At 45.8% G+C, this 20,647-nt stretch overlaps 1 protein-coding gene across 1 annotated transcript in view; it reads left to right on the top strand.

Moving 5' to 3' along the window:
• Window positions 1-20,647, top strand: part of LOC127693957 (ATP-binding cassette sub-family A member 17) — an 80,657-nt gene that overhangs the window by 25,194 nt on the left and 34,816 nt on the right. The window contains exons 8-14 of the mRNA XM_052195265.1: window positions 1,365-1,538; window positions 3,799-3,971; window positions 4,910-5,035; window positions 8,206-8,335; window positions 13,908-14,062; window positions 19,994-20,149; window positions 20,257-20,467. Of these exons, the coding sequence (XP_052051225.1) occupies window positions 1,365-1,538; window positions 3,799-3,971; window positions 4,910-5,035; window positions 8,206-8,335; window positions 13,908-14,062; window positions 19,994-20,149; window positions 20,257-20,467 (1,125 nt within the window). The remainder of the gene's footprint in view (window positions 1-1,364; window positions 1,539-3,798; window positions 3,972-4,909; window positions 5,036-8,205; window positions 8,336-13,907; window positions 14,063-19,993; window positions 20,150-20,256; window positions 20,468-20,647) is intronic.

Here is a 20,647-nt window from a genome sequence, read left to right on the forward strand (position 1 = left end):
GAGGGCATCAGACCCCATTACAGATGGTTGTGAGCCACCATGTGGTTGCTGGGAATTGAACTCAGGACTTCTAGAAGAGCTCTTAACCACTGAGCCATCTCTCCAGCCCCCAAGGCAACTCTTATAAGGGCAATATTTAATTGGGGCTGGCTTTCAGGTTCAGAGGTCCAGTCCATTATCACTGAGGCAGAAACACGGCAGCATCCAGGCAGGCATGGAGCAGGAGTAGCTAAGAGTTCCACATCGTCATCTGAAGGCTGCTATAGGAAGACTGACTCCCAGGCAGCTAGGACAGGGTATTAAAACCCATATCCACAAGGCCACACCTACTCTAACAAGGCCACACCTTCCAACAGTGCCACACACTGGGCCATGCATATACAAACTATCATACACACACACACACACACACACATCTTAACTGATTTTTTTTTTTAAAAATCTACAAAATTCAATACTCTTTCATGGCTTAAAAAAGGGAGAGAGGTATAAGCCAGGATACATGTGTATCCCTATATTTTCAATTGTGAAAGACTGAAAGACTACCTCCTAACATCAGAAACAAAACCAAGCAGTATCTACTTTCACCACACACATTCAATATTTTGCTGAAATGTCTAGTCCAAACAGAAAGAAAATAAAACATCCAAAAGGAGATAAAAAGAGTAAAGCTATCCAGGTGGTGGTGGCACGTGCCCTTAATCCCAGCACTCAGGAGGCAGAGGCAGGCGGATTTCTGAGTTCAAGGCCAGCTTGCTCTGCTGAGTGAGTTCTAGGACAACCAGGGTTACATAGAGAAACCCTGTCTCTCTGTCTCTATTCGAGATGACATGGTTTATATAATAGCTCCATGACATTAAGCCAGTTAATATATTTTGTATAGTTAAGCTCCAGTTTCCTCCTCTGCAAAGCAGAGATGTTATGAACCTAAGACGGCATATATAAGGTGTTTATCATGCTGTCAGAGGGATTAATAGATCATCTGCCACTCAGCTTTGGAAAAGAGTCAATACAGCCTTTTTGCTTTTCTTTTTGTTTTCGAGGACAGGGTTTCTCTGTAAAGCCCTGCTGTCCTGGAACTCACCCTGTAAAACTGACTGGCCTCACAGAGATCTCTGCCTGCCTCTCCCTCCCGAATGCTGGGATTAAAGGCGCGAGCTACCACACCTAGCTACTTTCACTCTTTAAAACACTGTAAATGTTTTTATCCCTCACTAGTAAGCATGCAAGTATAAAAAGAGACAGCTTCCTTTCTGAAATGCTGAACCTATCACAGAGATAGTTTTCTCTCATGGCAGGAAACAAGGTTTCTGTCACAGCAACTAACTTACTGATGAAGCTTCCTTTCCCCTCTGAATCTGCAGCCCATGTAGGAACTGTGATAGGTGGCGTCGTCTTCTTCTTCACTTACCTTCCCTACATGTACATCACTTTCAGTTACCACCAGAGGACTTACACCCAAAAGATACTCTCTTGCCTCTTCTCCAATGTCGCCATGGCAACGGGAGTCCGGTTCATCTCTCTGTTTGAAGCAGAAGGTAAGATTTATCTTTCTCAAACTCGATTTAGGCTGACTACCTGCTTTGCAGTGGACAAGGCTGCCCTCCATTTCCAAATACACATAACTAACATGTGTGCTTCATTTAGTATCCTGAGCATTTGCATTATAATGTGGGATGCTAAAGAGATGTACAGTGTGCTTCACAAACCTTACAGCATAAGCTGGGCAGTAGTGTCACACGTCTTTAATCCCAGTGCTTGGGAGGCTGATCTCTGAGTTCGAGGCCAGTCTGGCCCAGTCTGATAATGTAGTTTTCATATGTATTAGTCTCATTGCTTGTGGTGTGTCCTCTTTGACAGATTTCTCTAGGGAATGGTAGTAATCAGCCTTATGTTATTATGATGAAATAACTGAAATAATTAACTTCTAAAGAAAAAGACTTATTTTGATTTACAAATCTGTAGCTTCTAGTCAAAGATTAGGTGGCCTCCCTTATATTGGAACTCTGGGTATCCAGCACTTCATGCGATAAGTACACAGCAAAGCAAACTACCAGGAAGTGAACCAGAAAAGAGAATGATCCAAGTCTCATGTTCTCTTAGAACACTAATCTAAATAATCTAAAGACCAATAATCTAAAGACCTCCTGCTAAGCCCCACCTCCTTAAAAAACCCTATCTTCTGCTAAGCTCCACCTCCTGATAAGCCCCACCTCCTGCTAAGCCCCACCTTGTGCTAAGCCCCACCTCCCACTAAGCCCCACCTCCTGCTAAGCTCCACCTCCTGCTAAGCTCTAGGTGCTAAAGTTCCTGCCAACTCGCAAGCATCTCCTTGAGGACCAAACCTTTAACACAGTTAGTCTGCTTGCCATCGCTGTAGCAGATGCCTGAGCAGATCGGCCTTGAAAGTAAACAACTTTGATTGTCTTAAAAGCTCTTAAGGTTTCAGTTTATTCTTTGTTAGCCTCACAGGAAAAAAATAACAAAATATCAGCATTGAAATTAAGATGTCAGAAAACCGGAAGTCAGGTTAGAGTGAGAGAAGACACATTGAGCCTGCAAGCAACTTATGTTCAGAATGTGTAAGAAGCTCACTCACTCAGAAACTTGCTCTTGTAGTTTAGAATAACAAGGCAAAAACACCTGTCGCTTTAGGGGAAAAGGAATATACAGAAGGCTAATACACACATGGGGGTAGGAATCAAACCTCCGACCTCTGGAAAAGCAACCAATGCTCTTAACTGCTGAGCCACCTCTCCAGCCCCACTACATTTCTTTATAAAAGATACTAATATGTCAATAGTGGTAATAGAATGAAACCTTGAAAGGGCTGTGAGTTGGCTTAGTGGTTAGAGCTGCTTACCTACACACCTGATGCCCAGGGTCTGTATCGTAGAAGGAAGGAGAGATCTGACCTCCTTCCTGCTGTCTTCCGTCCTCCATACATTTGCCATGGTACACCAGCACACATGCACACACACACACACACACACACACACATACATACTACATCCATGCAAATGAGTAAAAGGATGAAAAATGGCAATTAAAACATTCTGCCTTAATTGGGCATGGCAGCATACACCAGCAATCCCAGCTACTAGGGAGGCTGAGGTGGGAATTCACAGTCAGCCTCAGAAACTTAGAGAGACCCTGTCTATTAAGCAAAAGGAGGCAAGTACTGGGGACATAGTTCAGTGGTAAAGTCCCTGCCTATCGTGTGTGAGGTCGTAGGTCCAATCCCTGGTACTGCCACAATAGATACTTTCAAAACCTTTGTGGTGGTTAGTATTGCTTATAAACTTTGTTGGCGCTAGCATCAACTAAGAAACATATTTTTGGATATATTCGTGGGGTGTTTTTTTGTGAGGATTAGCTGCAGGAGGAAGGACCTCTGCCCAAAGAGTGGGGTGCACACTCTATAGCAGTGGGCTCAGTTGGACGACATTTGAGGAAAATGGGGGTGCCTTGTCCTCTCACCTTCCCACCCTGTTGGCAAGTGCATCGTTGTTGCTGCTGCCGCTGCTGCTGCTGCTGCCGCCTCCGCCGCCGTCGCCGCCACCACCACCACCACCACCACCACCACCACCACCACCACCACCACCGCCGCCGCCGCCGCCACCACCACCATTCTTTGCTAACATCAGAACCCAGGTCCGTTGCCTTTCCAGCGTGGAATGAAGACTTCAGCTCTCCAGGACTCCCCCTAACCCCTATCTCGAGGTCAGGACTGCTGAATCTTGCAGACTGAGCAGAGCTGCCGACTCTGTCAGCCACTGTCTCCCTTCTTTGGAACAGGCACAGGCATCCAATGGAGGAACATCGGCAGTATCTGGGGAGACTTCAGCTTCGCTCAGGTGCTGGTGATGCTCTTGCTGGACTCCTCTCTGTACTGCCTGATCACCTATTTGGTGGAGTCTCTCTTCCCAAGAAAGTTTGGAATACCTAAGTCTTGGTACATCTTTGCCAAGGTAAGTTCCAATTCTGCTATTTTAGAGACAGATGTTACATTTTTTAAAATATATCTGTCATCTGCATTCCTCTATCTCCCAGTGATGTACTAATTAAGATCTTGGACACCACTAAGTCTCTACCCTCAATTCACCTCATAACTGTCACCCTGTGGTTGGCAAGGGCACATAGTTACCAGTGAGTCTCGGTTTCTCTGAACCTACCCCACAGTTGACCCACTGGACTCGAGGACAAGACAGAGAGGATCATCTCACCCAGTGTATGCCTGTTGAGAACCAGGCCCTCCATTATCCCGCAGAATTCACCCGCCTTGCTAGCATCAGAACCCAGCTTGCTAGAGTTCTCACAACTCGTTTCTCCACTGAGCTGTAATAGCAGAGGCCCCGGAGGCCTTTACAATTGCCCCAGTGTGCCAACAACAGTGGCACAGCTTTTCTGGACAATCCCAGAAATCCACAGACTACTTTTTCTTACAAACATGAGCTTTTTGTGCTTAGCTCAGCCTGCCAGGGTGGCTGGGGTCATTTGCCAGTGGGCCGAGTGAGGACCCTCTGCAACCTCTGCTCCGCCTTCTTTCTTGGGGTGTGGAGAAACAGGCAAATAAACAAACCAGCATGCCCATCCAGGTCTCTCCCCCAAGAACCTGACTACTGTCAAGGCGGCTTTCCAGGTGGGGGTCAAGAGCTTGGAAATACGGCTGTTTTCTTAGGTCCTCTGTGAGTGCCAGGGATTATAGGCTGAAATGCAGGTGAGCTGTAGCGAATTCTTCAGTGAACTGGTTAACTTCTACAGGTGCCATGAAACATTTGGTTCAGCAAGTAAACTGCCTGTGGGGCAGGGGGTCTAATTCACCAATATGTATCTCCCATAAGAGAAAGGTCACATAAACAACTGGTGTATAAGTTAACTTCTCTTACAGTGCCCCTTCTGGCCCAAGAAGCCTGTTCCAGCAATACCGCCACTTTTGAATATTGGGGAGCCTGAGAAAACTTCGAAAGGGGAGTTCATGCAGGATGAACCAATGGATCACATTAACACAGTTGAAATCCAACATCTGTATAAGGTATTGGCTTTCCAGCTTCCTCACTGGGACTTGAGAAGCAACCCTTTAGAAACCCACTTTTGTTTCATTCAAACTGTGCTTACAAGAGGCTCTTTGCAATTCAGAAGGGTTTTCTGTTTTTTATTATTATTATTATTATTATTATCATCATTATCATTATTTAATCCTTTTTTACAGTCTAGTCACTATCCCCCTCCCGGTCCACCCTCTGACAGGTCTTCATCTCATTCCTGCTCCCCTCCCCCCCCCACCATCTCCAAGAGGATGTCCCCACCCCCCACTCTCACCCCACTCCACCTCCCCTCTCCCTGGGGCCTTAAGTCTCTCAAGGGTTAGGTGCTTCTTCTCTCACTGAGGCTGGACCAGGAAGTTCTCAGCTGTGTACGTGGTGGGGGGGTTCATATCAGCTGGTGTACGCTGCCTGGTTGGTGTCCCAGTGTCTGAGAGATCTCAGGGGTCCAGATTAGGCGAGACTGCTGGTCTTCCTATGGGGTCACCCTCCTCTTCAGCTTCTTCCAGCCTTTCCCTAATTCATCCACAGGGGTCCCCAGCTTCCGTCCATTGGTTGGGTATGAATATCTGCATCTGACTCTTCTTATGTGGTCCTATTCTAAAAAATTAGAAACACAGCTTGAAATGCCCTGCTTCCTGTCATGAAGGTAAATGGAAGGCCTGTTGATCTGGTTTTTCAGAAACAGTGTTGTCTTCTAAACCCCCAGTACCAAGGATCTCCACTGGAGATGGGCCAGAAGTGCAGCCATTTGTGACTTGTATCCACCAACTCAAAATGTAATCCAGATCTCACTGTTAGCTTCCAAGCACAGGAACAGACAGCTGCTCTTCCATAGGTGCTTGCAGAGGCTTACTGTCCACAGAGCCCTGTTAACCAAGGATTTCTGCAACAGGCATAGTCTCAGTGACAACTTATGGTGACAACAGAGTGTGGCTGTCTGAAATCTCTGTCCTTCAACTATAAAGGAAAGCAGAGGGACACTCTGTTCTGTGGTATTGTGGCCTTAAAACTCTGCCTTGGCTGGATATGGTGGCACAAGCCTTCAATCCCAGTACTTGGTTGGCAGAGGTACATGGATCTCTATAAGTTTGAGGTCTGCCTGGTCTCCCTAGGGAACTCGGGGTGGTCAGGGATATGTAGTTAAAAGTATCCCCAAAACAAAAACAAAATAAAACAAGCCAACAAAACAGAACTGGAGAGATGGCTCAGTGGTTAAGAGCACTGTTTGCTCTTCCAGAGGTCCTGAGTTCAAATCCCAGCAACCACATGGTGGCTCACAACCATCTGTAATGAGATCTGATGCCCTCTTCAGGCAGGCAGATGTTTATGCAGCAGAGCACTCATACATTAAATAAATAAAATTTTAAGACTATATGTTTTATACATATAAATAAATAAACAAACCATTCTTATCCTTGTGTTGCCTTAAACCTGGGGGATCAAGTGGATCATGTCCCAGCCCAGGACACCCATAAACTTGGTCCAGGTCCTCAATAACAGTAGTAGTTAGGAGCCCCTTCGCTGTCCTGGGCGTTCTCTCCTGTTCTCTCCCTCCCTCCCACTAGCTCTGGCTCTCTCTTCATAATACACAGTCTTGGGGCAGGTGGTCTGCATGGTTTCAGCCAATCAACAGAGCCAGCTCTCCGCTTGCTCTCTCTCTCCCTGTGACAGACATAATCATTGGTTCTCCCTGGGCCATCCCTGCTGTGAGCTTTTTTTTAGGGCCGGCACCCTGCTGAAAAGGAAATTGAAGTCAGAGGAGAATACTGTCCCTCGCTTCAAAACTGTAGAGACCAACTAGGTATAAGGTCAGGGCGAGTTGGCAAACTCCATCCTGTCCATTACAGGCATCATTGAATGACCTGTAACAAGTGACATCTAAGTCCCAATGACCCACAGTGAATTCCAAACCCAAAGTCCAGCCCATTTCCAATGACCAATGGTGTCTTAATCTTGTTCCTAATGTTCATTCCAAATGCCATTAGTTGGGACAGATATGGTCTAAATCAGACACTGAAATGCAGTGCCATTTCTGGTGTGGCATTATAGATGGTTTTTTTTTTTCCTTATCCCCTTTTAAAGGTTTATTTACTTATGTATTTTATGCATATGGGTGCGTGAGCAGGACCAGAGGAGGGTACTGGATCCCATTATAGATGGTTGTAAGCCAATGTCTTAATTTGGGTTTTATTTTTGTGAAGAGACACCATGACCAAGGAAACTCCTCTAAAGAACAACATTTCATTGGGGCTGGCTTACAGTTTAGAGGTTCCGTCCATTATCATCACGACAGGAAGCATGGCAGCATCCAGGCAGACATGGGGCTGGAGGAGCTGAGAGTTCTGCACCTTGGTCCACAGGCAGTAGAAGGAGACTGTGTTACACTGGCCAGACTTGAACATAAGTGAGACCTCAAAGCCATACCCCACAGTGACATACTTCCTCCAACAAGGCCACACTTACTATCTCTCAGCCCCTCTTTCCTTACACTTAAAGCATGAATTTCTTAAATAATAAAAATGACATTTAAAATCCTGGAGCTATCTGAGCTGGAAATCAGATGACTCTGATGCTCTTCAGTTGCACGCCTCCTACTGAAGAAGCAGGGTGCCCTTTCTTAGAGGCTTAGTCGGGTGAAAGGGTAAGGCCCACTCCTAAGTGGCAAGAAGAAGTCCACTCCTAGGCCTGCACTCCTGGCCTTGCGGCTTGGGCTTCCTACTGCAGTCCTGAAAGGACTGGAGAAGAGGTTCCCAGCCGGGCTAATCAGCAGCTCAAGGTTGTGGAGCTAGGGGAGGAAGGAGTCCCCTACAGGGGTCTCAGTTTGGATACCCATTAATGACCTGCATTTTAAAAGTTATTTTCATGTTTAATTAGAAACATGTATGTGGGGAAGTTGGGGATGGGGCACGTGCCCGTGAGTGCCGGCGGCCTCAGACAGCCTGGGAGGTAGAGAGACAGGAGCTGGGACTGGCCAATGTGGATTTTTGGAATCAAACATGAACTCTTAACCACTGTGCCATCTCGCCAGCCCCCCTCCATGCTTGATGAGCTTTCAAAGGAAACTTAAAATTGATCTGAAGATGAGGCTTGCCGTACCCTTCAGAAGTGCCTCTGTGTGTGGTTTCACCCTGCCAGTCACACCCTGACTCTCCGACAGGTGTTCTATACGGGAAGGAGTAAACGCACAGCCATCAAAGATCTGAGCATGAACCTGTACAAGGGGCAGATCACTGTTCTTCTGGGACACAACGGAGCAGGGAAAACCACCGTCTGCTCGGTTCTGACAGGTACCTGCGTGGTCAGCTCTGCTGGGAAAGCCCTTGAGAAATGGCTGCACAGATAGGGTTTGACTTCTCTGCTAAATTTCATTGGCATCTTAATACTAAGCATGGTTTATTAATTGTACCATTTTTGTAATATCTGGTTGTATATGCTTACAGTTCAGTAACTACACGCAGAAAAGGAAATCCTTGCCTCTTTCAGTCAGCCTTGCAGAGGTACATTTTATTTACTGTGGCAGGATATGAACAGTGCTTAGTTTTTTGTTTTTGTTTTTTTGTTTTTTGGGGTTTTTTTTTTTTTTGGATTTGTTTTTTTTCGAGACAGGGTTTCTCTGTATATCCCTGGCTGTCCTGGAACTCACTCTGTAGACCAGGCTGGCCTCAAACTCAGAAATCCGTCTGCCTCTGCCTGTCTGAGTGCTGGGATTACAGGTGTGTGCCACCACCTCCCGGCTTAAGGTGTATGCTTTTATGTTTTTTTTTGGGGGGGGGGGTTTGTGTTTTGGAGACAGGGTTTCTCTGGGTAGCTCTGGCTGTCCTGGAACTCACTCTGTAGACCAGGCTGGCCTCGAACTCAAAAATTTACCTGCCTCTGCCTCCCAGGTGCTGGGATTAAAGGTGTGCACCACCACCGCCTGGCTAGTTTCTTTCTAGATAGGACTTTCCTGTTTGATGCAAGACACTGCTAATCTCTTAACAACTCAAATCTCCCAATGACAACATCTTCGGATTTGATTACCACAGGTATTTTTAGAATGGCATCTGTGGAATGTCCTAAAATACCCATTTCAGAGTAATTTTTATGTTGAAATAATTATTTCACATCTTGTCAACTGAAATGATATCCTATGAAATTTGAAAAGTCATTCAAGAAACACTTATTGGAGGTGTGCACGAAGCCAAAGGGGCGGGCATCCAACTTTGAAGGAGGAGTTCCAGAAATCTGCAGGTTCTTGCACACAGAATACCACAGGGCTAGGAAGCTGGTGGCTCAGTCAGGCAGCTGAAGTCTCTTCATATATAAGTGTAAAGACACTTGAAGATCAGCAGGATTCACTGACGATTGATGGGAGGCACTCCTGGCCATGCACCTCTGCTACCAGAACGGAAAACCACGTGTCGGCTAACACACACAGTGGGTGGGTTTTGTGTGTGTCACACTGCGACTAAGCCCCACAATTTCCTAAACAGAGGTGCAGGCATTTCTAGAGGGGCAGACCTCTTCAAATATAGACTGTTCCTAACACGTTAGGCTAAGGGAGTACTCTCCCAGCGTGTGTGAAGCTCTCACTCCTGGAATAGTAGTCCAGCTGTGCCCATCGGCTAAGTGTCAGGTAGGCAAGTCAGGGACTAGATTGTTAAGGAAGGCCATGAGTCCCTATGTCCTCACACAGGCTTCCCGATTACAGCCCCTCGGTTTGTGGCCAGGATTTCCCAAAGTCTGCATTTTGTTTGTATGTGTATGTGATTTCTCTGTCTCCCCATCTCATCTTATCCCCTAAGAATCTGCCCTGTTTACTTCTGGACCTACAATGCTGGAGCAGTATGTTTGCACAGAACACATGGATTTCATTGACTGAAAGGCTGAATTGCAAATACTGGCAAATGCCCTCTATGAATGTAGTATTATAGAAGCTCTGTCACAGAATTCTAACAAAATGATAGTCCGTACAAAAAAATTAACTCTGGCTTACTGAAAGGGATGCCACTAGGAGACACGTAATGAGATCTGCAGATACTCAAGGAAATCCAGCTGCTTCCCCAAGACACTGGCTAGCAAAAGGCTCCAAGGCCACCATTTTTTGCAGACAGGATCTGTTGTGTAGCCCAGGCTAGCCTCAAGTGCCAAGTGCTAGGGTTATAGCTGTGTGCCACTATATTCAACTCCATACTCTCTCTCTCTCTTTCTCTCTCTCTCTCTCTCTCTCTCTCTCTCTCTCTCTCTCTCTATATATATATATATATATATATATATATATATATATATATATATATGTCAATATAGCCGGGCGGTGGTGTGTACACCTGTAATCCCAGCACTCTGGGAGGCAGAGGCAGGGGGATTTCTGAGTTCGAGGCCAGCCTGGTCTACAGAGTGAGTTCCAGGACAGCCAGGGCTACACAGAGAAACCCTGTCTCGGAAAAAAAAATAAAAAATAAAAAAAATATATGTCAATATGTCAGAAAAATCCCAAACTTTATATATTATTATGTATTATTTCTCTACTTCATAATGTCTTAGTCTTTCTCTGAAGTTATTTGCATCTTCTGTTGTTATGAATTTATATTAAAACTTTTTTGTTTTGTTTTCTTGTTGTGTTGTTTTGTTTTGTATTTAGAGACAGGGTTTCTCTGTGTAGCCCTGGCTGTCCTGGAACTCACTCTGTAGACCAGGTGGGCCTTGAGCTCATAAATCCACCTGCCTCTACCTCCCAAGTGCTGGGATTAAAGGTGTGCACCGTCACCATTACCCTGCACAAAGGCTTTCGATAATTGCTCTAGAGTAGTGTCACCCTTTATCCTTGGGTGTGTATGTAGTGCATGTGGCTGCGGGTGTGTGGATGGAAACAGGTCAGCTTCAAGTGTCATTCCTCGGAGCTGTGCACCTTGTTTTGTGAGGCAGGTTCATCCATAGGGACCTGAGGCTCGCTGATTAGCCCAGGGTGGCTGGCCAAGGAGCCTTGGGTATCTGCCTGCCTCTGCCTCTGCCTCCCCAGAGCTCTGCCAGGTGCCTCTGCCACCTCTGGACGTGGTCTTGATACTGCTCTTCTACCGTGGTTGTCCTCCGATGTCCCCTGAAACCTAGGGGAAAGCAGCAGTATCTCTTTTACCACTCCTGCCTCATCCTGGCTTCCACACTGAGGCCAGTTTTATGGATTCCCCTGTAACGGGAGAAGTTTGTTCTTTTTTAAAGAGCTGGGGGCTCACATGAATGACTGAGTACTTTCCCAGCACTGGGTTCGATCCCTGGGATGCAGCTCTCCCACAGGTAGAGGGCTGTAGAGGGGTACTGTCATTTGGATCATCAGTGCATGTATGAGTGACTGTGCATGTGCATGTGCGTGTGTGTGTGTGTGTGAACATGTGTGTACTTTATGTGTGTGAGCATGTGTGGGCATGTATATGTGTGAGAGCATGTGCATGTGTGTGTGAGCATGCATGTGGAGCATGTGTGTATGTGTGTGCATTTGTGTGACCATGTGTGCACATATGTGTGTGTGTGCATGTGTGTGTGTGTGTGCTGCACCCATCACAGCATGCCAGGGATCCAAGGTACCATGCTCCAGAATATACGCTGACCTTTAAGGGCAGCGTGGCATTTTTGAGTTCGGCTGTGCTCTCTTGTTATCTGAAGAGATGCTCTGCATAACTGTAGAGGCCCTCACCTAGTCTCAGGTCCCCATGTTAGGGAGCTTGCAACACAAGATGATGACTTAGTTCAGTCCCCAATGCCCACTACAATCCCTGTGCTACAGAGGAAGAGCCAGGTGAATCTCTGGGGCTCTCTGGCCAGCCGGCCTAACGTCATAAGCAAAGCCTCGAGTCCCTGTGAGTGAGATGTCTTGCAATACAAAGCCGACAGTTCCCAGGGAATGACACTTGAGGTTGACCTCCCTCTGGCTTCAACATTCACACACCCAGACACGTGTTAACACTCACCACAGTGGCCAGGGAAGGTGTTGGATCTCTTGGAGCTGAAGTCACAGCTAGTTGTGAGCCATCTTATGTGTGTACTGGAGGTGTTACGGCTGTGTGGAGAGTGGGGGCAGATATCACCAGTGTAAGTGTGACAGCTCTGAAGGGATAGGTTTCCTGGCAGTCGGGAGCCAAGGAATGCCGCAAAGTCACACTGTACAATAAACCTCACACAAGAGATTTACCAGGAAAGGCAAAGGTGGGTTGGATAACTAAACAAGCCATACTTTGTGGCCATGTTTTTTAGCTCTTAAAGGTTACATGGATCTGAGCTGGTGAGATGGCTCCAGGTGTGTTATGCACACTCCCCATGCACTTGACTGATGCATGTAAATAAATGTATGTGTTTTTTAAAATGATGTGGTTCTAGCCGTTCATAGTCTCACGTGCTCGCAAAGCTGGCAGCCAAAGGTTCGGCCTATGCAATCGAGCTCCATCTCAAAATAAATAAACACATAAAAATAACAAGGATTCCGTTTCTCTGTAGACAAATAGCCTGAATACACCATTGTGCTAAAGACAAACATGGCAACAAGGAACTGCAAGCAGTGAGGTGGAGCGTCTTAGTGCTTGCCTAGAAGGGCCAGCCTGGTCTGTATCAGGACGTTCAGGCCAGTCCATGTTGTATGGCAAAGCTAAGAGCAGCCTGGCATTCATGGAGACTTTGTCTCAAACAAACAACTAGGAACCCACAAAACAGAAAAGAAAATGTGATTTAAAAAAAAAAAAAAAGCTTATGCCAGGTGGTGGCGCATGCCTGTAATCCCAGCACTTGGGAGGCAGAGGCAGGTGGATTTCTGAGTTTGAGGCCAGCCTGGTCTACAGAGTGAGTTCCAGGATAGCCAGGGCTACACAGAGAAACCCTGTCTCTGTGGTGGTAGCAGTGGTATTGTTTTGTTTTGTTTTGAGACAGGATCTCTCTATGTAGCCCTGGCTGTCCTAGAACTCCCTCTGTAGACCAGGCTGGCCTCGAACTCACAGAAATCCTCCTGCCTCTGCCTCCTGAGTGCTGGTACTAGAGGATGAGTCATTACCACCTTTAAGATTTTTTGTTTTATTCTGTGCATGCAAATGTTTTGCCTGTGTGCATGTATGTTCCTGATGCCTGAGGAAGCCAGAAGAGGGGGCTAGATCCCCTGAAGGGGGGACTAGATTCCCCTGAAAGTGAGTTGCAGGGCTGTAAGCCACCATGTGGGTTCTGGGGACGGAATCCTAGTCCTCTGAGAACAGATGTTCATAACCTGAGGCTCATCTCTACAGCCTCTGTTTCTTTGGTTACACCTTTTCTTCCTTTCTCTGAACTTTTTGTGATAAGAACATATTGCTCTTGTCATTCTAAATAGAATAAAGAGAAAAAATAATGTAGGTAGTCAGGCCATCAAGGTGCATACTAGTATACATTTGTCAGTAACTTTATTCGTTCGTTCATTCATTCATTCATTCATTTATTCATTCAGGAAGCAAATATTTATTGTCAATCAGGATAAAGTCAGACCTTGCCATTGAGGATCACATTTCAAAACCGTTAGCTTCCCAAAGTGCTTTCCCCCACCATATGTACTAATCAGGCAGATTTACTATACTCCTTGCAGCAATGTGATTTACTTTGCAAATGCCCAAGTAATTGAATTCATTTAGCCAGATTGGAATTGCTCAAATGCAAGATGTATTTCTCCTGTCTCCAATCTTCCCCGAGTATTCTCAAGCACAGTCACACACAGGACAAGTATCCCTCCGGTACTGCCGTTTGAGTGACAGTGACAAAGTGGAACAAGGCTGGTCTGTGGGAGAAGAGACAGAGCCAGGGTGATGGTTAGGCCTTCCTGCTCTTACAGCCTCTGACTGAAAATGACTTTAGGATGTCTTCTCTGCTTGGTTCTAGGTCTCATTACTCCTTCAAAAGGACATGCATATGTCCATGGATGTGAAATTTCAAAAGAGATGGTTAAAATTAGGAAGAGCCTGGGCTGGTGCCCACAACATGACATTTTATTTGATAACTTTACAGTAGCTGACCATCTTTATTTCTATGGTCAGGTGAGTTGGTGAACAATGGGTCTGTGTTCATTTTTAGGAATGGTGAGATAGACCATAGTGTTCTGCCTCATCTGCTTTATTCTAGGGTGGGGGTGGGTCTGTACTGGCTGTTTTGTGTGTCAACTTGACACAGGATGGAGTTATCACAGAGAAAGGAGCTTCACTTGGGGAAGTGCCTCCATGAGATCCAGCTGTGGGGCATTTTCTCAGTTGGTGATCAAGAGGGTGGTGCTATTCCTGGGCTGGTACTCTTGGGTTCTATAAGAGAGCAAGCTGAGCAAGCCAGGGGAAGCAAGCCAGTAAGTAACATCTCTCCATGGCCTCTGCATCAGCTCCTGCTTCCTGACCTGCTTGAGTTCTAGTTATGACTTCCTTGGTGATGAACAACACTGTAAAGTGTAAGCAGAATAAACCCTTTCCTCCCCAACTTGCTTCTTGGTCATGACGTTTGTGCAGGAATAGAAACGCTGACTAAGATGGGGTCTTTTTAAGTTAACATGTATATGTTTCTTGATATGCTGACACCGGGTGTGGGGAGGCAGTTTCTCGTCTGATCCAGTCCTGATGCTACCTGGAGCTGGCTAACTCTCCCCATCAACTCAAGCATCCAACCCCACAGGACTACCTCCCTTTCAGATGCCACTTGCAAACTTAAGTCTTCTCCATAGCTCTCGTTCTGGGTTCAGTATTTTCTGTGGCTGCTCACAAAACTCAGGGGAACATTTACTTATAGTGACTAGTTCATTGCAAAAACAAACAAGCAAACAAACAAACAAACAAACAAACAAGATGACCACAGTGAACACCAGACGAAGCAGAGCCAGCAAGGCCCTTGGGAAGGAGAGAGTCCATGCTCCTTAGGAGGGCAAAACCTTCCATCTCTTTGATGCATTTATCAACCCAGGAACCCCAAACTTAGAAGCTTAGAGATTTTTTTTTACACAAGATTTATTATGGAGGCATGACGGATTAGTTATCAAGTTTCCCTGGAGGAGGGAGTGCAGAGGTTCAGATCATGGCTTAGTCTTTCTGATGACCAGCCCCAACTCCTAAAGTTACCCAATGGTGTGCTGAGAGTCACCTCCTTAGAACAAAAGACACCTCATTTGTTTAGATAATTCTAGGGAATTAAGGATCACTCTGCAGCAAAGAAAATCAAGTATCAAAGTAAAGACCAAATACTGGGACAAAAGAGACTTGTAGAATCTTTATCATTTTTTGCATTTAAATTTTTAGTTTTTATTGAAATAAAATGCACATCACATACATTCTCCATCTCATTCTTGTCTGCTCTGTTTGTTTTGAGACGAGGCTCTCACTAGGTAGAACTTGGCTGGCCTGGAACGTGCTCTGTATACCTGGCTGGACTCAAGTCATAGAGATCCACTATCTCTGCCTCCTGAATGCTGAGATTAATGGTGTCCACTACCATGCCCAGCAACAGTTTTTATTAAACCTTTGAGAATTTCATACAATGTACTTTGATCATATTCACTGTCCAACTCCTTCCTCTCATTCCACCCTCAACTCCCGCCCTACCCAACTCTTAGGATTTTTTTTTTTTTTATGTTCTCTGTCCCTACCCCTCCAGAGGGTCCAGTTTATGTTGTTCTGCTTTCTTGGAAGTAGGTCTGTCCTGGAGCAGGAGAATTGTGCATGTAAGCACATAGTGATTCTGAAAGCATGTACCAGACCAACACAAGCTCAATCCAGACAAAATCCCAGCACAGGGATGGGGAGGAAGGCAGGAAGTCCCACTACTTCATCTTCTTCACATCCGGACTATGACCTGTCATGGAGACTTTCCTCTCTAGTTAGGTCTACCTGAAGTTCATGTACCTCTTGTGGTTGGGTGTCTACTTCTGTGTTTGGAAAGTCTTCTGCTATAATTTCATTAAATAGTCTCTTTATTGCATTTGATTTTTATCTCTGTTCCTTCTTCTATACCATGAATTATTATGTTTGACCTTTTGAATGTGTGCTGCATTGCTTGGAAATTTCACCGATGCTCCTTAATTCCTTAATTCATTATCTATCTGTTAATATTATTGTTTCTATTTGGCCCTCCATCACAGAAATTCATCTATACAATATGAATATATAGGATATATGGTCTAGTATATTAATGATAGTATTTGTTGGGATTTTTCAAATGTCCGTCTCTCTCTCTCTCTCTCTCTCTCTCTCCCTCTCCCTCTCCCTCTCTCTCTCTCTCTCTCTCTCTCTCTCTCTCTCTCTCTCTCTCTCTCTCTCCCTCTCTCTCTGTTTTATTGTTACCAGATTGGCCTCCAACTCACAGAGATTCACCTGCCTCTGCCTCCCAAGTGTTGGGACTAAAGGCATGTACCACCACAGCCCAACTCTGCTTAATTTTTTTCCCAATGTTTCAATCTCATTATTCAATTTTTCTCCACATTTTGAACATTTCCTCCAATTTACTGATTAGCTCATTCACTTTGGAGACGGTATTGTCAAGGTCTTGGATAAGTTTTCTTAAGTTATGCATTTGTTTGAATCTTCTGTTTGATCATTATTTCTTTTAAAAAGTAATACTGAATTTTTTCTCAGGCATTCCAGCCATGTCTGTAGTTTTAGGTTCCCTTACAGGGGAGCTGGTTGACTAGGAATGGGTTCTAGCTGGTGGTTGTATTTTATTCTTCCTCTTTGTTCTGTTTTATACATCTGTTGGAGTGTGGTTGTCTCTAATCTTCCAGGTTAGTCTGGTTGTTTTATTTTTGTGACTCTTCCTAGAGGGTTCCCTACATGGGGCTTGGTGTTGGTTGTTGGATGGAGTTAGCCGGGCCATTACATCATGGCTGTGTGCCAGCGACTGAGGGCAGGAACCACACTAAGCTACAGACAACCAGGTGGAGGCAAAACCTTGACCATCCCTTGAAATCTGGTAATTCTGGGAAAAATTCTGGTCAAACACAAGACCTACTGAAGTCTGTGTACTCTCTGGAGGCCAAGGTTAGAGCCACAGGCCTAAAGTAACCTAGGACCTCAGTATTATAGACCTGCCCCTCCCCCCCCCCCCCCCCCCCCCCCGTCCTTCAATGAACCTCAGAAGTCAAAATCCCACACTCACACTGACCATAGGGACCACTGGAACAAGAGCCCCAATATTTCAGGGGATCCTGTGCATCCTGGAGCTGAAGCTCATATACTGCACTGACTCTGGGACTGGAGGCATGTCCTTATACAGCTCCACATCCCTACTAGAGATGGGAATCTAATCTGAAGGTGGTCTCTGGGCTCTCTGGAGCAGAAGGCCCGTTCTTTTAATGTCCTCTCGTCTCACTGAGGGAGAGGCCTGAATAGAAGTACTCTCTGGTCTCACAGAAACCAGAGGCCTGATCCCTTGGTGCTTAGAGGCTATTTGTGTACTCCTTTGGAGAAATCTCTCTCCATATCCTTTTTTATTTTTTAGCTCAGTTGTTTATCCTTTAGTAATTTAGTTGCGAGACATTTTAAATGTTCTCTAACACTACCCACTGTATTTATTTCCCAATTATTGATAGTAACATTTGAAGCACAAACATTTATTTTTATTGTTTGCCATAACCCTGCACATAGGCACACACACTCGAACGCACGCAAACACTGAAATGACTCTTTAGGAGACGGCTCAATGATTAGGAGCACTTTCTGTTCTTGCAGAGGACCCGGGTTGGGTTCCCAGCACTCCCCACAGTGGTTCACAACCATCTGTAGCTCCAGTTCTGGAAATCAGACTCCCTCCTCCGACCTCTGTGGGTGGCAAACATGCACGCGGTCTACATACATACACTCGGGCAAAATGCTCACCCATAAACTATGTAAATCTAACTTTTAAAAAGGAAAGAAAAGACTCTCTTTAGCTGAGCATGGTGGCACATTCCTGTAATCCCAGCACTCGTGGCAGGAGGATCACTGCAAGTTCAAGACCAGTGCTAGTTTGTGTAGCAAGTTCTAGGCTACCCAGAGCTACCTAGGAGGAATTTATCTAAAAGCAAAGATGCATTCCTCTTGTGTCCTAGAACAGGCATCACTGTTGTCAGAATCTCAGTTCTATTCCGTTTTTCTGTATCCCTGTCTTTATAGAACTACCTCAGTGCTGTATGGCCATAGCTTTATAGTAAGTGCTGGGTTCAGAAGTAAGACTCTCCCACTTTGTTCTTGTCTTCAGGCTGTTTTGATTATTTCAACCTGATTGTTCTTCCAGGGGAGTTTAGGAATGAGTTTTGTCCATATCTACAAAAACCTATTCTAAGGACATCAGAACTTGAAGAGCCCTTTGAGTAGTCATGGCATCTTCAGCAAATCCTACCGGCGTGCGACACCACTACCGGCGGCAGTAATGGCACCTTAACATCATTAATAATGTTCAAGTTTCTAATCCTTGAACATGAAATGTGTTTCTACTTACTCAGTCTCTGTTAATTTCTTTCAATAATGTTGTATAGTTTTCAGTATGCAATTTTTGCATTCACATGGTTAAATTTATTCCTACATGCTTTTGTGATTCTAAAGTAAACAATATTTTTAGACTGTTTATTGCCAGGATAAAAATATACAAACTTGTGGGTTGGGGGTGTAGCTTAGCTGACACAGTACTTGCCTAATATGTAGAAGGCCCTGGGTTCAGTCCCTACCACCATATGATCACCTTGTTTGTGTGGCCTATAATATGACTTGATGACAAAGATGCTCTTGTCACTTGGGAAGCCCCAAACTCAGAGAGTCCTTGCTAGGAACCAGGGACGGAGGCCATATAAATTCTTTACTGTGAAACAGTAGTTTTAAAAAAACATACGTTGAGAAATCCCACGTAGTCCTAATGGATTTTTAAATGTGCCCATGTATTTATTTTTAAGTCATTTACTGTGCGCGCTTCGGCAGCACATATACTAAAATATTAAGTCATTTACTGTTAGAAATGGGTCTGAGGGCCCAAGACCATGACCACACAACCCAGAGTATTTCAATAAGGCAAAAGTTCTAATGCCACAGAAGGGTGGATAGCCAGGTCAGGTCAAGCAATAAAATAAATAAAACACACATATTAATAAATAAAATAAGTAAATAAAACAAAACACACATAGCAGAGGTTCTCTGCCTCTGCCTCTGCCTCTGCCTCAGCCTCTGCCTCAGCCTCTGCCTCTGCCTCTGCCTCTGCCTCCTCTGCCTCTGCCTCTGCCTCTGCCCCTGCCCCTGCCCCTGCCCCTGCCCCTGCCCCTGCCCCAGCCTCTGCCCCTGCCCCTGCCCCTGCCCCTGCCCCTGCCCCTGCCCCTGCCCCTGCCCCTGCCCCTGCCCCAGCCTCTGCGTCAGCCTCTGCCTCTGCCTGAGTGGTCAGACACTGACCTCACATTCTTATGTAGTTAGCTAACTCAGAATGACATCACTCATAAGCAAAGTGCAGCATTTGATAACAGGATGCAACTCTGAGCAAATACTTTGATCTTAGAAAAGTGTTGATTTGCCAGGCAGTAGTGGCGCACAGCTTTGGTCCCAGCACTGAGGACCCAGAGGCAGACAGAGTTCTGTGAGTTCGAGGCCAACCTAGTCTACAGAGTGAGTTCTGTATGGCCAGCCAGAACCGCATGTGAGGCCCTGTCTGGAAATAAACCAGAGAAGGAGGAGAAGTTGGTGTCGATGTGGAGGAGGAATTTTGTCAGATGGTCTCTTTACATCTTTACGTCGTCCTTTAAAGATGAGACTTCTTTCATCTCATTTAACCTTAGGTAGAAAGAATGAATTTCATTTACATCTCCCATATTTATTTATTCACTTACATACTTCATAACTTCCTCTGTCCCTTTCCCTGAAAAAAATGTTCAGGGCGTACTTTTCTTGCGTGTGTTTTATGTGGATACAATCAAAATCTTGAGTAGAGAGCTCAGCTCCCATCAGTGTCGCTTGCTTCACAGTCCCCCGTTTCTTGCCTTTCAGTTGAAAGGCCTGTCTCCTCGGGGCTGTCGTGAGAAAACAGAGGAGATGCTGCACATCCTCGGTCTGAAGGACAAGCAGAACTTGAGGTCCAAGTTCCTGAGTTGGGGCATGAAGCGCAAACTCTCCATTGGCATCGCCCTCATAGGGGGTTCTAAGGTAGAGGGCGGGGCAGTCAGGCTTCCACACCAGGGAGGTGGCAGCAGCTTATCAAACCCCCAGCTGGGGCCGCACGGGCTCCCACAGCTCGGACCTCCGCCCTCCAGGTACTCATTCTGGACGAGCCCACCTCAGGCATGGACTCTACCTCCAGGAGGGCCATCTGGGACCTTCTTCAGCAGCAGAAGAGTGACCGCACCATCCTGCTGACCACTCACTTCATGGACGAAGCTGACCTGCTGGGAGACCGCATCGCCATCTTGGCCAAGGGGGAGCTCCAGTGTTGCGGGTCACCATGGTTCCTCAAGCAGAAATACGGTGAGAATGGGAAGCAGTAGCCCAGATCAGCCTCCAGCCTGGGGCAGGATCAGTGACTTTGGGAAGGGTCCTAACTGGCTGGGCACAGCCTTCTCTAGATTTCCTGTTCTCTTGGTCCAGTGGAAGGTCCTGGGCGAATGAGGCAGAAATGAAGTAAAAGGTGAGACTTAGGATCAGAAG

The sequence above is a fragment of the Apodemus sylvaticus genome, chromosome 10, assembly GCF_947179515.1.
Source record: "Apodemus sylvaticus chromosome 10, mApoSyl1.1, whole genome shotgun sequence".
NCBI classification, from domain to species: domain Eukaryota; kingdom Metazoa; phylum Chordata; class Mammalia; order Rodentia; family Muridae; genus Apodemus; species Apodemus sylvaticus.